Source organism: Furipterus horrens, unplaced genomic scaffold, assembly GCF_987537825.1.
Source record: "Furipterus horrens unplaced genomic scaffold, mFurHor1.1.pri manual_scaffold_2, whole genome shotgun sequence".
NCBI classification, from domain to species: Eukaryota; Metazoa; Chordata; class Mammalia; order Chiroptera; family Furipteridae; genus Furipterus; species Furipterus horrens.
This window is the reverse complement of record NW_028327172.1, coordinates 31,918,833-31,935,025: the sequence shown is the minus strand read 5'-3', so window position 1 is coordinate 31,935,025 and position 16,193 is coordinate 31,918,833. Positions and strand designations below refer to the sequence as shown.

Here is a 16,193-nt window from a genome sequence, read left to right as displayed (position 1 = left end):
TTTAAACCCGTGAATGTATTGCATTTTCAAAACTAAAATTTTAAACAAGGCATATATATTTAACAATATAACCAAGAAAAGGAAAATAGAGATATAAAAAGATGAAAGAAGAGGAGGGAGAGAGGGAGAGGAGGAAGAGGAGAGTAAGATATGGAGATAGAGATAAAGATAGACATAAAGAAGGGGAGGGATGGGGAGGAGTTGGAGGAGAGAGAGAGAGAGAGAGAGACAGAGATGGAGATAGAAATAGAGAAGGGGAAAGGAATGGAGAGGAGCTCCCCATCTCTAGCCATTAAGGAAATACAGAATGAAAACCATGATGAGATAGCAGTATATACTTCTATGAATGGCTTAGTATAAAAAAATACCAATGATTTCAAATATTGGCAAGGCTTTAGAAAAACTGGATCTTCTATACATTGCCGGCAGGAAAATAAAATGGTACAGCCATGCTGGAAAACAGTTTGCATTTTCTATTAAAAAAAAAGGTTGAACATACACTTACCATACAAACCTGCAATCTACTCCTGGCACTTATTTTAGAGGATGGCAAACTTACATTCACATGAAAACCTCTATACAAATATTCACAGCAGCTTTATTTATAATAAACTGGAAAAAACCAAATGTCTTTCCACTTGTGAACGGTGAAATAAAAGGCGGTACAGCCATACCATAGAATACAACATAGCAATTCAAAAAAACATCAACAACAAACTATTGATACATGCAACAACTGGGCAGATGTCGAGATCACTGAGCTGAATGAAAAAAGTCAAACTGAAAAGGCCAAATACTGTATGATTCCATTTATACAACATTTTGAAATGACAATATTGTAGAGATGGAGAAGAGGTCAGTGGTTGCCAGGGGTTTGCAATGAGTCCAGGTTGGGTATGTCTACAAAAGATTGTCCAAGGGGGTTCTTTTGTGATAAAGAAACAGTTTCATATCCTGAATATGGCTGTAATTACATGAGTCAATGCATATGAAAAAATGTTCTAGAATTATATACAATAAAAATGAATGCATGCAAAAACAGGTGAGATCTGAGTAAGATGTATAGTGTAGACAACTGGATTCTACTCAGGTCATTTTCTTGATTTTCATAATGTTCTATATTTGTGTAAGATGTCACCATTGACAGACACTGGGTGATGGGCATACAGGAACTCTCTGCACTGATTTTGCAGCTCCTTGCAGGTCTATAATTAATTGTTGGATTGACTACCTACATGGATATTGCACTAACCACAAATGAGGACATGGTTCCCCTGGCTGCTCTGGCTCAGTGGATTGAGCATCGGCCTGCAAGCCAAGTGTCGCTGGTTAGATTCCCAGTCAGGGCACATTACTAGGTTGCACGTCAGGTCTCCAGTTGGGGGCACAAGTGAGAGGCAACCACACAGTGATGTTTCTCTCCCTCTTGTTCTTCTTTCCCCTCTCTCTAAAAATAAAATAAACAAACAAATAAATAAATTATTAAAAAAAAAAAAAGAATGAGGACATGGTTTATGCTGGAAAGAAGTGTGTGAACCAAGCCCGCAGGCCAAGAGACAATATAATAAGCATTCACACAACCATAATTAAAATTAAGCATATATTAAAATTTTGACATATTTGCTTCTTGTCTGTCTTTAAAAATGAATAAATAAAATTTTACAGAAAGAACTAAAGCCTCAACTTTCACTCACAGATCTCATCAGAGAACCTGATGTTGATATGCATTATTCTCCCATTCGTGTAACAGGATGTTAAAAATAGTTGGATCTAAACATCAAGATACTATAGATATTACATTTCGAAAGAGGTAGGAGATGTGCATAATTTAAATACGAGATTTCCAATAAAGGGTTAGCAAGTCTTAAGTCATCATCTATATCAAAGCTATAAACAATTGGAGTTGAATTTTTATGTGAGGCATAAAACATTGAGTTTAATTTAAAGATCAACCATCTCTCTTGCACCCAATGTGGACTTTTGCAGGCAAAAAGACTTTAACCCAGAAGAAGATGCACTCTTTTGTTTCTCCTTCCCCCCACCCCCTCACCCTTGTCCTTGTTCCACCTGTTTGTTGTTTGTAGCTGTGGTTTCTCATCCTATTGAGTTGGGTGTAGCTCAGAGTAAGTGTCGGGAGGTCAGGAATTTCCTCTTTTGCTTGTCCTGCTTTGGTGACCTTGCAGACTTTGTGTGTCTTGACAGTATTGTAGAGTTGACTCCAGCTCATTCTAGAAACCTTATGCGAACCTCTGTCACTTCAAGGTCGCGATGGAAATTGCTCATTGCTCACCACAATTCAACCTATGATCCTTCTTAAGGGGGACCTAGCAACCATGACCATATATTGGGATTGTCACAGGAAATGAAGCTTATTTGCATACTGATCATCAGTTTCTCATTGTTTTATTAATAAAAAAATTTATTCCTCATCTGAGGACATTTTTTCATTGCTTTTAGAGAGAGAGGAAGAGGAGTGAGAGAGAGAGAGATGAAAAAACATTGATATGGGAAACATTGATTGGTTGCCTCCCATACACACTCTGATTGCGGATAGAACCCACAACCTAGTATGTGCCCTGACCAGGAATTGAATGCCCAACATTTTCGTGTATGGGACGATGCTCCAAACAACTAAACTACACCAGCTAAGGCTTGATCACCATTTTCTAAACAACACTTGTACTTTTATTTTATTTTAAGTATATTTTATTGATTATGTTGTTACTGTAGTTCCAATTTTTTCCCCCTGTGCTCCCCTCTGCCCAGTACCGCCCTTTCCTCCAGCAATCCCACTCCCCTTAGTTCATGTCCATGGGTTGTGCATATAAGTTCTTTGGCTTCACCCTTTCCTATATTATTCTTAACTTCCCCTGGTCTATTTTGTACCAACCAATTATGCTTCTTAATCCCTGCATCATTTCCCCATTTCTCCCCTTTCCCTCTCCCAGCTGATAACCCTCCAAATGATCCCCATACCTATGATTCTGTTCCTATTTGGTTTGCTTAGTTGGATTTTGTTTTTATTTTTTAGATTCAGTTGTCGATAGTTGTGAGTTTGTTATCATTTCAGTGTTCATAGTTTTGATCTTCTTTTTCTGAAGTAAGTCACTTTGACATTTCATATAATAATGGCTTGGTGATGATGAACTCCTTTAGTTTTATCTGTCTGGGAAGCACTTTATCTGCTCTTCCACTCCAAATGATAGCTTTGCTGGATAGAGTAATCCTGGTTGCTGGTTGCCTTTCATCACATTGAATACTGCTTGCCAGTCCCTTCCTGCCTGCAGTGTCCTCTGAGAAATCAGCTGATAGTCCTATAAGCACCCTCCTGTAGGCAACTCTCTGCCTCTCTCTTGCTGCCCCCTGGACTCCCTCTTTATCTTTCCTCTTTGGCATCTCAATCATGATGCATCCTGGTGTGGTCCCCTCTGGGTCCAGCTTGCCCAGGACCCTCTATGCTTCGTGGACCTGTATGTCTATCTCCTTCACAAATTTGTGAAGTTTTCCTCATTTTTTTCAATTATTGCTTCTTCATTCTGCACTGGTTGACTGTTTTTTTCTTCCTTATGTTCCAAATCATTGATATGAACCCCAGTTTTCTTCCCTTCACCATTTGTTTTGCGTGGATTTTCCATCATTTCATTTAGCATAGCCTTCATTTCTCTTATGCGTTTGCCATACTTAAGCATATCTGTCTAGCCTGTGAGCATCTTTATCGCTAGTATTTTGAATTCTGCATCTGTTAGGTTGGCTATTTCCTTGCCACTTAGTTCTCCCACTGGAACCTTGATCTGTTTCCCCTTTTGGGCCATACTTCTCTGTCTCCTCATTCTGACAGGCTCCTGTGTTTGTTTGCCTCTGCGTCCCAGGTAGAGCTGTCGCTCCTGTTACATTGTAAGTGGCAGAGCCTTAGGGATTCGTCAGTACAGGGCGACCTGTTTCACCACGTTGTGGTGCTGTATGTGGGGGAGGGGTCCGAGAGGGAACAATGCCACCTGCCCAGAACTCATCCCTTTTCAGGCACCTCTCCCACTTCCACGCCAGACTGGCGCCCAGCCAGCTGCTGCCCTGGCCATTGTTCCTGGAGTGGGTGGGTTGCAGACATTCTAGGATCATGGGGACCCTTTAAACAAGCAGACTCTGCTGAGAGACCGGCAGTTTCTGTCTCCATCCCAACCCCCACTGGTCTGCACAGTCAGAAGCAATGAGGCTTGATTTTCCCCAGTGCTGGGACTGTGAGCTGCTAGGTCCGGTGAGGAACTGGAAATGTTCCCCAGGTATCCCTCCTGACTTTTTAAAATGTGTGACTATGCTTTCTGCCAGCCTGCCTCTGTCACTGCTGCTGCCGCTATTGCCACCACCACACAGTGTCCCCTCTGCCCTGACTCCGCCCCTTCTACCTGTCTGGATGAGTATTTCTTCTTTATAACTTTGTTTGCTGTACTTCCCTGCAGTTTGATTTTCTGGAACTTCTGGCTGTTTCTAGCTTTGAGGTAGTTGTATACCTTCTTAGTTGTGGAGGGAGGTTCAGCGTGTCTGTCTACGCCTCCATCTTGGCCAGAAGTTCTCTGTACTTTTATTAACAATGCTACTGTGAATTGTCTCTTCTCCCATTTTCATTTGTTCAGTTCCTCTTTATCTTTCCTTGCTGTCTCAGAATATTGGTGTGGCTGCCCAAAGTGACACAGGGTACTTGCTTGGCAAATGTTGAAGCATCTGTTCAAATTCCAAGTATTTCAAGAGGTCTTTCCTGATCCACTTGCCATGACATACACACTTAGCAATGAGACATTCCCCCTCTCTACTCCCACCTATGAGTTTGCATCCTGGAAGGATTCAGAAGTAATTTACCAATATGATAGGCATATGTAAGGAGATCTCTTCTTCCACACTCTACTATAAGCTTTTGGAGAATAGAAATGAAATCTTATCTATTTTAATAACATTGAAAGTATGGGTGCCCAATACCTATTTTACTGTCACACAGAAAGAGCATCAGGCAACCTCTCTGAATTCCAGGTAGCTGCAAAATATAGGTTCAGGTGAGAAGAGTATATGCTCATTATTATAGTCAGGTGTAAACACACAAACTTCTGAGGCTGCCTGACTTGCAACAAAGGTTACCTCCAGTCACCATCTCTGGTAATGTCAAACCCTACCACCTTATTCTGAAAATTGGTACCTGACCACAAATGGCATATGATTCAGACCAGGGCAATCTCATAATCTCACTATCTGCTTTGATTGCCTAGACTGGGCTTTGTGACCTAGGTTGCTGATGGAGTCCTCATGAGATTGGGTTCCCTGAATCCAGGTGCAGTACTTCAAAGTTAGCACTGGCAAGTTCTGCACTCCTGCATATGCCAGGATTTCTGGATGCTCAAGTGGGCTAGGTAGAGGCAGGACTTCCTCTGCTGGAACACAGGGTTTGGACACAGGTAGTGGGCCAATGGCTGTGATCTAAGCACCTGCAGGCACTCTTCTTGAAAAGTGTTTCCATGAATTGCATATGTCAGAGTGCAGCCAAGATGACAAGGAATGTCACTGATATCAAATTAACCAGTTTCCCAGGTGAAACCCAACAGTCTTTGTTTCAAAAATGAGGCAATTTTCCCTAAAGGATTCCTCAAAGCTGTACGATTGAAAGAATCGTAAGACTCACAGGGCTGAATCTCCTAAGAACCCTCAGTCTAAGTTGGTGGCATCACATCAAAGTCCCTTGCCTGGTGCACAGGCCACATGTGCTGTTTCCCTGCCCTCTTCCACCACCCTGCAGTTGAGCTGAGGAAGACCTTACCTACAACCAAGTTCCACTCCCCCCTTTGGAAATGAAGGGGTACATGTAGAATGCAACATCAGTCAAGGGCTATACAGGGAAGAGCATTGAATCAAGGGGTAGGCAACCTAGCTCTGATGGATTATTTGGTCTGAGAAAGTGAAAACTGTAGTTAGTATCATTTTTCATAGCTACCTGTGGTGTCTCCTGACTAAAAGTCATAGCCAGAAAAGTTGGTACAAAATCCTGAGGCTTACAGTGTGTTCCAAAAACTAGTATCTCTGTGTTAATAATAAATGGCTTTCAAGATTTCTATTTTAAAATCAACACTGAGGTTTCAATGGCCAAATTGGAATTGGTAGGACATAGTTCTAGAGTCTACACTGGTTGAGGTGAGAACTGTAAACAATTCATCATTTCTTAAAGGGAAAGGCCATGGTTTTCTTTACTACAACCCAAGACCAACTTGTCACTGTGCTGCGGACAATTGCCACCAGAGGACTTTTCATGAGCCTAATTTGGACTATTCTTATGCAGGGAAATAGTCTCTCTCTAGGAATACCATTTTCCCAAGGAATCCAAATGAGTTTAGCAGTAAGCCAACTCATTTATTCAAGCTTTTTACTTGTAGAATGCCTCCATCACAGGATTAAACATGAATCTTAAGGGACTATATATTCTGAGAAAAAAAAAAGGCATCTATTTTTCCTATCTGATCAGGTAAAAAACAATTCTGAACAAGGGTTCATGGTTTTGAACAAGGATTCTTCCATTACCATTAAAACTATAAAGAAAAAAGATTCAATAAAGAGATTCATAGTAAGATTACATGAGAAATTTATTGGTAATGTCCAGAAAGCTGGAGAGGTATAACTTTCGAACTAATGTTCTTTCTGAGAAAAACTAGAAAACCCAGATTTAAAATAACCTACTTGAAGCATTGGGGAATAACTGAAGCATTCTGAGGCATGAGGCTGAGAGAAGACTAGATAATTTCCAAGCCTGGTGGGGCAGCATTGAGTCTCATTCCACTTCTGACCGATCAGGGCAGAGGCTCTCCATCACTGCCCCAATCTGCTCCCTGACATCTCCAGGGCTTCCTGAGGAAGGCTTCCTCCGTGTTCACCCTCCTCAGGAGTGTCCTGCAGAGCCCTCTGGAGAACTTGCCTCAGGGTCTGACGCCGCTTCCACCATCGCTGCCTAAAGGAGCCAACGAAGAAGTAAATGATGGGGTTGGCACAGCTGTTGACAGTGGACAGAAGAAAAAAAGTCATGTAAAGAGGAAGGAAGACCATAATATCTTTTAGAAGCCAGACTAAGAGGAACTGGCTGATGCCCAAGGGCAGGCCACAGAGGAGGAAGACCAGCACCGTGAGCATGATGGTCACATATAACCTGGTGGGCTGCGCCCGCTGGGAGCCACACAGCAGTCTGGTCAGCAGGGCCAGGCTGGACCCAGAGAGAAGCACAAATAGCAAAATCAGCCAAGCAACAATGATGAAATCAAATGCTTGACACGAAGTTTGGTCATGATCACTCATCAGGAAGCCGCAGTAGTTCCCTTTCAGGATGCTCAGCAACAGGGACATGGTCCAGGGCAGGGCACACATGACAGCAGACACATGTCTGGGGCGGCGGCAGCGGTACCAGATGGGCCACAGGACAGAGAGACAGCGCTCTGTGCTGATGGTGCTGAGAAAGCTCAGGCCTGTAATGTAGGCACAGAATGACACATGGCTGTAAATGTGCAGGATGATTTCGGTGTCAAAACAGAGTGCCGTAAGAACAAGTAGAATAGGACAGCAGAGGAAGAGGAAGTCGGCTCCCGCCAGGTTGAGGATGTAGATGGAGAAGGCGTTTCTCCTCATGTGGAAGCTCAGGAGCCAGAGCACAACAGCGTTACCTGCCAGCCCCACCAGGGAAAAGATGAGTGTGAGTAAGATGAGGATTATGCTCTCCATTCCAAAAGTTGGCAGAAGGTGCTGTTCACTTCTGTTTGTTGGTGTGAGTTCTGTGTTCCAGGCTGTGACAGCTGGATTCATGCTCAGAAACCCTCCATGGGTGCCACTGGAACGGAAAGAAGACTTGAGCACCTAGTGCATGATAACTGAGTCACATGGCCACCCTGCTACATGGGAATTACTGTCTGTGTTACATAGTAGGGAAATAGAGGCCTGCAGAGATTAAGATACAAAAGATCACAACCTTGGAGTCCTGGAACCAGGATTTAAATTTAGTTCACATTGACCCTAAAGCCTGGGCTCTCTGTTGCTGCATGGCCACTCTACTGACATTGGAATATTCTATAATCCAAACGTCTCCAGTCACAATTCTAGGTTATGTCATGTCTGCAGGAGGCAGGAGGAGAAAAGTCTGCACAGGTATGTGGATGATAATAGGACTCTGATCTTAGCATAGTTACTTGTGCTCTGAGACTGAGATTTCCTTTAAAGGGCTGGAAGTTGAAAACCCCAGACATGACCTCTGAGCTATCCCAACATTTGAGAGTGGTCCATCCACCTTAGAGAAAGGAGACCATGATTTAGGGTCATGCAGGTAATGCAACATTCTGCTATGAGAAGTGTGACTATGGCCTGGTCTCCTGTACTAGAAATGCCCTACTGTGTCAGTTTTATGAGGACAGGACATAAGTATGTCCTGCCCACTAGTGTTTACCCAGTGCCTAACTGGATATGGGACACAGTTTAGCACACTCTTCTAATGGGTTTCTTTCTAGAGCCACCAAATTAATAAACATAAACTACTTATCAATAACAGTGTACTCTCACCTTAAAAATATATTCTATCCTCAGCTATGGCTTCTGTGGCTCAGTGGATTGAGTGTCAGCCGGTGAACCAAGTATTGCTGGTTCAATTTCCAGTCAGGGCACATGCCTAGGTTGCACGCCAGGTCCCCAGTTGGGGGCGCGTAAGAGGCAACCACACATTGATGTTTCTCTCCCTCCCTCTCTTTCTCCTTTCCTCTCTCTCTTAAAACAAGTAAAATAAAATAGAAGTTTGTTAATTAAAAAAAACTATTAAAAATATATTCTATCCTCTATGAATTTATGATGATAGTGAGGACTTATTCTGAAAAAATAAGTGATATCAGATAAAGAGGTGCTAAGAGTCAAATAAACAAAGTCAGGAGATACAATGTGATTTCGATCTACTCACATTAAGAGAGAGAGCGTCCAAGGAAAACCAATTGTAGAAAGGCTAGAAGAAGAAATGGATTTTCTCCATTTTCCACCAAATCTAATTCCCATTTTCTCTACCCTCCTCTGCATCCCAGGAGGAGACGTCTGTGTGCCTCTGTGATGGGCTCCCTCTCCCTCTGTCTCCTGGCTGCTCTCAGGAAAGGGAGACACTGACAAATGATTGGAGGGCAGGAGGAGGGTGTTGGGGATTATAACTCCCTGGCTCTCTGCTGTCAGGCTGTCAGTTGGCCATGCCGGTGTTACTCTATCTAAGGACATGGCCCAGTTTGGCCCTTTCCTGCTGTCATAGTCACAACCATAGTATAGTCACAGCCTCCTGAGTCAGGAAAACTTTTTCTCCCTTTTCCCCTTTAAGCCTTAAGTTGGTAGCAGCTCCTTATTAAGACTTTCCTTGGTGGGCTTCAATGTCTTTTCTCCATTTCCCTTAGTCTGCCCAAAATTTGTACACAGTTTCTTTGTTAATTCTCTGCAATTACCTCATTCGTTTGTGTCCTGTTTTATTTTTATTTTTATTTTGCTGGGACAAGCCAGACGCAAACATGTAACAAACAAATAAAGAAACAGTTCAATGAACAGCAAGCTAATCTGTGAAACTTGAGGTTATTAAAAACAATTTAGGTTTGAAAGCAATGTCTGAGAAACAGAGGGGACATGGTTGGTCCTGTGTGTATCTCCCACAGTTTACGTTAGCAGCACCCAAAGCATCTGTGAGTGAACTTCCTGGCTCTGGACTCTCGCTGATGGATGCCCTTGGTTCTCTGCATGTCCCACCCAGTGCAATAATGAGCAAGTGGACCCAGAGGGACAGAACAATACTGCCTTTGAAAGAAAACAGTGCTGAGCTGACTTACCTTAGCACCATCTTCTGCTTGAAGGCGGAGAGTAGAAAAGGAAGAGCTCCAAAGGAGTGTAGAAAACCAGCTTCTGGATAGAAGGTGCCTGCAGGAGCAAGAATGAAGCATAAAGACCAGGAGAGGCTATCAAGATACTGGAGAGTCCTGTGATTTCCTGCACCAGGGACACTGTGATTCTTTAGATGTGATACAAGGACATCACAAGATCTTTCTCATTTGCCTCAACTCCAGTGACTTATCTCTTCCTCTCTCCATTTTACCCATTCCGGCGCCCCTCCCTGTGAGGACTGGCTGCCCTGGAGCCTGTTGCTGCCCAGGGTGAGCCTGTGCAGAAATCCCGCCCACCGAGCAGTGTGAGCTCCCAAGCTGGAGAGAGTTTGCTTAGCATTCAGGGCCCTGAATGGCCTGGCTTTTTTGACCTTTTTCATTTACTAATAGAAGTATTGTATGCACATTAGTGTATTTCATAGGACACTAAAATGTATAAAATGAAATGTAAAGCCTCTTCTAATCTTGTTCTCCAATAGCATCTGATGTTTACAGTTCCTATTTTTGACCCTTTGCCTAATAAAACTGCATTTCTAGTTTTGATCTATCGATATTAGCAACTGTGTATAATGTGTTTCCTTATAAAGGATAAGGAATTTAGCACTCCACATCCCATCACACACTGATATTTGTTAGCTAGATTACTTACTGATGATCTGGGGACAACCAGTATTTTAAGCCTTAGCACTGATGGCTTCCTTTTCTATGCACAAATGTGCAGCCAACTTGAATTACATGGCATTTCCCTAAAAAAATTAACTATGACTTATGCATATGTTCTTTGGGACAATGATGTGAGACTACCTGAGGGTGTGAGTGGAAGAGGACAAAAGGGGAAAATTGGGACATCTGTAATAACATAAACAAAGTATAATTAAAAACTTAACTACAAAGCATTCAAAACAATCAGAAAAACTTATTCACTCATTTTGGCACTTACCCAACTATTCTGTGTGCCTGTGCTGTGCCAGGCACTGTTCCAGGCAGGCCAGATGCAGGAATAAATGACACACAGGACTATGCACCTACATTCCAGATGAGCTGGTTGAGCTCACCCTGTGAGGGACTATTGCTGGAGAAGAGTTTAGAGACTCAACATCAGGGCCTCCACCCTGTAGACCCCTCAAAGAAGATGGAGATCCCGCCAATGCAGTCCTAAGAAGCAGGTACTGAAGGAGGGAGCCCAGGAGAAGAGCACAGTATCCTGAGGCTGAACTGAAAAACTGGAGCAATAGCATCAGTCTGATTTGAGAGACTGAGTGAGATGTAGACTAATAGCTAAACTCGGGATAAGCAGTACAGAGTCTTTGCTGATCATGACAGGTATGGTTACAGTGGATGGTGGGGCTGGAAAATTGAAAAAGTGGGTTGAGGAGAGAATGGCAGATGGTGCGATAGTCCTCCTGGAAAACCCCAGACAATCAACTGACAATCATCACAGTGAAAGACAGCTCAGAAAGATGGCTGGGAACAATATTTCTCTATAGAAATCAACAGCTTTCCTATATATGAAAAAAAATTACACAATACACTAAATTAAACCTCATTACTTCTGGAGAAAACAGAATTCAATGAGGAACTAACAGCTCTAACATATATTAGAAGTTGTAAAACAACAGTGTAAACAACAATGTTGTGTTAATATACAAACAGGTAGAAAGAGATAACTAGCAATTCTCAGGACTCAAACATAAATTCATAAGGAATTCAGTAATTTATACCTAGTTATATTTTAAACGGTTTTTATATTCCAATATGTATAAGGATGTCATATAGAATTGGAAAGGTAAGGGTTTTGTTTTTTTTGTAACCATGACCTAAAACTAAAAAATTGTAAGTAAAGATACTGATTAAAATATTATTACAAAATAAAAATATTTTTTATGAATAAGATCATCAGCAAGTCAAACAAAAAATAAAAAATACTTACATTGCATAGTTAAACAAAATTCTAATGTATATGCCTAAATTCTTATATATTCATAATATAAAAATAAATTGTTATATATCTGCTATCTATTGCCTAGAAAGAACTCTAACAACATATAAGAATTTGACCAACTTGGTTCCTAAATAATCTTTGCTTGTCAAACAAAAGAGCATTACAGAAGTACCAGAAAATAAATGGAAGTGCAACATATGCAGTTATAAAGAAGTGGTGCTCGTTCGGACAGGGAGGAGAGGTGAAGCCTGGGAGGAGAGTTCAAGCTGTGCTGTCCGCGGCAGCAGCAGCGATGGAGGCAGGACAGAGGTAAGCACAGACACCCATACTTAAGGGAGGCAAGAAGTGCCTGGGGAGCAAGACCAGACCCATAAGCTTGCGATTCCAAAGCAGGGAAAGGCAGACTTCCATTGCCTTGGACTGTGAGGTCTGGAGGGGGTAGGGACAGAGGAGGAGGCCCCCAGTCTCTCAGTGAATGGCAGTAATCCATCTTGGACCCCCACCCCCCGCAGAAAACGTCACAGCGTGGTGAGATGGGTCACCCGGTTGTGACGAATGCATGGGGCTCTGCCTCCTGTAGTGTAGGAGGTGTGACAGCCCTGCTCAGGAAGCAAAGGTAAACACAAAATGGTCAGGATGGCACAGATCATGATAGAGATCTCGGTGATGCAGGTGACCAGACAGCAAATATCTAATCTAATGAAGCAGCAGATAGGAAATCTTTCTGAGGCTCAGTTCAGAGCTTTGGTTATAAAAATGCTTATAGACCTGACAGCAGATTTTAAACAAGATGGGGAAGGAATGAAGGCTAGTCCTGCTGAAATGAACAAAAACACATATGAAACTAGTGGTGAGGGCAAGAAAACCAGGGATAAAGTTAATAAATCAGAACATAAGGAAGGAACAAATAGTCAACCAGTGCAGGAAGAGGAAACGAGAAGTGAGGGAAATGAGGAGAGGCTCAGAAACTTATCAGACAGCTAGCTATAAGCGGGCCAACATCCCAATCATAGGGCTGCCAGAAGGTGAAGAAGAAGAACTAGAAATTGAAAAATTATGTGAAAAAATAATGAAGCAGAACTTCCCTAACTTAGGGAAGGAAATAGACTTACAGGTCCAGGAAGCACAAAGAGTTCCAAAAAAGCTGGATCCATGGAGAACCACACCAAGACACATTATAATCAAAATGTCAAAAATTAAGGATAGGATTTCCAGCCAAGATGGAGGCTTAGACAGATACGCTCGGTCTCCCTCTACAACTAGAAAGGAATACAACTACCTCAAAACAAAAGATAACCAGAAATTCCAGAAAATAAAACTACACAGAAGCCCAGCGTATGAAGTTATAAACCAGTGGTGCTCGCCTGGACGGGTAGGAGGGGCGAGAAAATGTGGTGCTGTCTGTGGTAGCAGCAGGAATAGTGGCGGGACTTTGAGAAACGTCAGGGGGAGCAATCCTGGCTGCAATTGAGCCCTGGCAGCTCGTGACTTCAACACGGGGAAAGGCAGCTCCCACATTGCATTGGACGGTGAGGCCCAGAGAGCAGGAGGATGGATCCTGGCATCCCAGTGGAGAATAATGGCAGGAATCCACCTTGGACCCCCGCCCCCACACAAAGCGCCACAGTGCGGCGAAAAAGGTCGCCGATCGTCACCGGTCGCTGCTGGTCGCCTGGTAGTGACGAGTGCATGGGGCTGTGCCCCCTATAGCCTGCCCAGGAAGCAAAACTAATCACAAGTCTGTTGGAATGAAGCAGACAACGATTGAAATCCCGGTGATGCAGCTCACCAGGCAGCAGATGAGGGACCTGACAGATGAACAAATAAGAAATCTTTCAGAGGCTCAGTTCAGAGCTATTGTTATAAGGTGGCTTACAGAATTAACAAAAGATTTGAAACAGGACAGGGAAGGAAAGAAAGCCACTCATACTGAAATGAACAAAAACACATATGAGCCAAGTAATGAGGAAATGAAATCCAGAGATCAAATCAACAAACTGGAACATAGAGAAGGAACAAACAGTCAACCAGTGCAGAAAGAGGAAGCAAAAAGTAAGGAAAGTGAGGAGAGGATCAGAAACCTCTGGTACAGTCATAAGAGATCAAACATTAGGATTATAGAATTGCCAGAGGGCGAAGAAGAAGAACTAGAAATTGAAAAATTATGTGAAAAAAGAATGAAGCAGAACTTCCCAAACTTGGGGAAGGAAATAGACTTACAGGTCCAGGAAGCACAGAGAGTTCCAGAAAAACTGGACCCAGGAAGAACCACTCCAAGACACATTATAATCAAATTGTCAAAAGTTAAAGATAAAGAGAGAATCTTAAAAGCAGCAAGAGAGAAGAAAAGAATCATGTACAAAGGGGTCCCAATAAGACTGTCAGCTGACTTCTCAAGGGAGACCCTGCAGGCAAGAAGGGACTGGCAAGAAATATTCAAAGTAATGAAAAGCAAAAAACTAAGCCACAAATACTCTATCCAGCAAAACTGTCATTCGAACAGAAGGGCAGAGAAAGTGCTTCCAGGACAAAATAAAACTGAAGGAGTTCATTAGATCCAAACCACTATCATATGAAATGTTAAAGGGAGTGGTTTAGAAGAAGGAGGATCAAAACTATGAACATTAAAATGAAAACTGTATCACAACAACCAACAACAGAAGCTAGGGAATTGAAACAAAGGCAAACTAAATAGGCAACGTGAGTGGAAAAAGAACTATAGGTATGGGGGAGCATACTGGGGGTGAGGTCAGCAGGGAGGGGGAAGGGGGAGAGGGAGGGAGATGGTATAGGAATTAAGAAGCATAGTAGGAGTGAATTAGACAGGAAGATGTTGAGAAGAACTATATGCACAACCAATGGACATGGACTAAAAGGGGGGGACAACTGGAGGGAGGGGGGCCACCGGGTGGAGGGGAGCAGAGGGAAGGGAAATTGGGACAAACTGTAACAGCATAATCAATAAAACATATTTTAAAAAATTAAGGATAAAGAGAGAATCTTAAAAGCAGCAAGAGAGAAGAAGAGAATTACATACAAAGGGGTCCCAATACGACACAGCTGATTTCTCAAAAGAAACTCTGCAGGCAAGAAGGGACTGGCAAGAAATATTCAAAGTAATGAAAAGCAAAACCCTACAACCACAATTACTCTATCCAGTGAAGCTGTCTTTCAGAATAGAAGGGCAGAGAAAGTCCTTCCAGGACAAAGTAAAACTGAAAGAGTTCATCAGATCCAAACCACTGTTATATGAGATGTTAAAGGGACTTGTTTAGGAGAAGGAGGATCAAAACTATGAACATTAAAATGAAAACTCTATCACAACAACCAACAACAGAAGTTAGGGAACTGAAACAAAGGCAGACTAAGTAGGCAACAAGAGTGGGAAAAGAATTATAGGTATAGGGAACATATTGGGAGAGGTCAGCAGGGAGGGGGAAGGGGAAAAGGGAGGGAGATGGTACAGGAATTAAGAAGCATAGCAGGAGGGAGTGGAGCAGACAGGAAGATGTTGAGAAGAACTATATGCACAACCAATGGGCATGGACTTGTGGGGGGGGACAACTGGAGGGAGGGGGATCACTGGATGGAGGGAAACAAAGGGAAAATAAATTGGGACAACTGTAATAGCATAAACAATAAAGCATATTTAAAAAAAAGAGCATTAAAACACACACATAGCAAAAAGCAATTGCAGCTCCACTGAGAGGGGTGTGGGGAGAGGTAGAAAAACATAAAGGAGGTGATAAATGATGATGGACGGAGATGTGACTTGGGATGGTGAACACATGATACAGTAAACAGATGGTGTATTATAGAATTGTACATCTGAACCCTATATAATTTTTTAAAATTTATTTATTTATTTAGTATATTTTATTGATTATGTTATTACAATAGTTCCATTTTTTCCCTTTGCTCCCCTCCGTCCACTATGCCCCCTCCTCCAGCAATCCCATCCCCTTTAGTTCATGTCCATGGGTCATGCATACAAGTTCTTTGGCTTCACCCTTTCCTATATTATTATTTTAAAAAAATAATTTTTTATAATAATAAAAAATAACAATTCCCCCTCTCAGACCTAAGATGTTTTATAATCTTATAAAAGACAATGGGCGAAGGTCTCTTGCTCCTCTAGCCACTTCAAACTGGGCATGGTCATTTTCCTACCTACCCTTGGGTCCAGAAATCCCTAATAAGTGTTGGGGTGTGGAGGGGAGGGTGACCTTCACACGTGGGGAAGGATCTTGTGGACTCCAGGTCAATTGGCTGTCCCTGCATCATGACATGCATGGTTTAACAGACTGGGATCCTTGTTGTATTCTGGGGGCAACGGATTTGGCAACAGGGTT

At 42.5% G+C, this 16,193-nt stretch overlaps 1 protein-coding gene across 1 annotated transcript; it reads right to left on the bottom strand.

The window, feature by feature from the left end:
* Positions 1 to 6,693: 6,693 nt before the first annotated feature.
* LOC150018090 (mas-related G protein-coupled receptor member X2-like) lies at positions 6,694 to 9,951 on the bottom strand. The gene is made up of 2 exons (XM_090267631.1): positions 9,849 to 9,951; positions 6,694 to 7,843 (listed from the first exon to the last, which is right to left on the bottom strand). The coding sequence occupies exons 1-2, from the start codon at positions 9,857 to 9,859 to the stop codon at positions 6,838 to 6,840; spliced, it is 1,017 nt and encodes a 338-aa protein (XP_090123757.1). The 5' UTR covers positions 9,860 to 9,951; the 3' UTR covers positions 6,694 to 6,837.
* Positions 9,952 to 16,193: the final 6,242 nt, after the last annotated feature.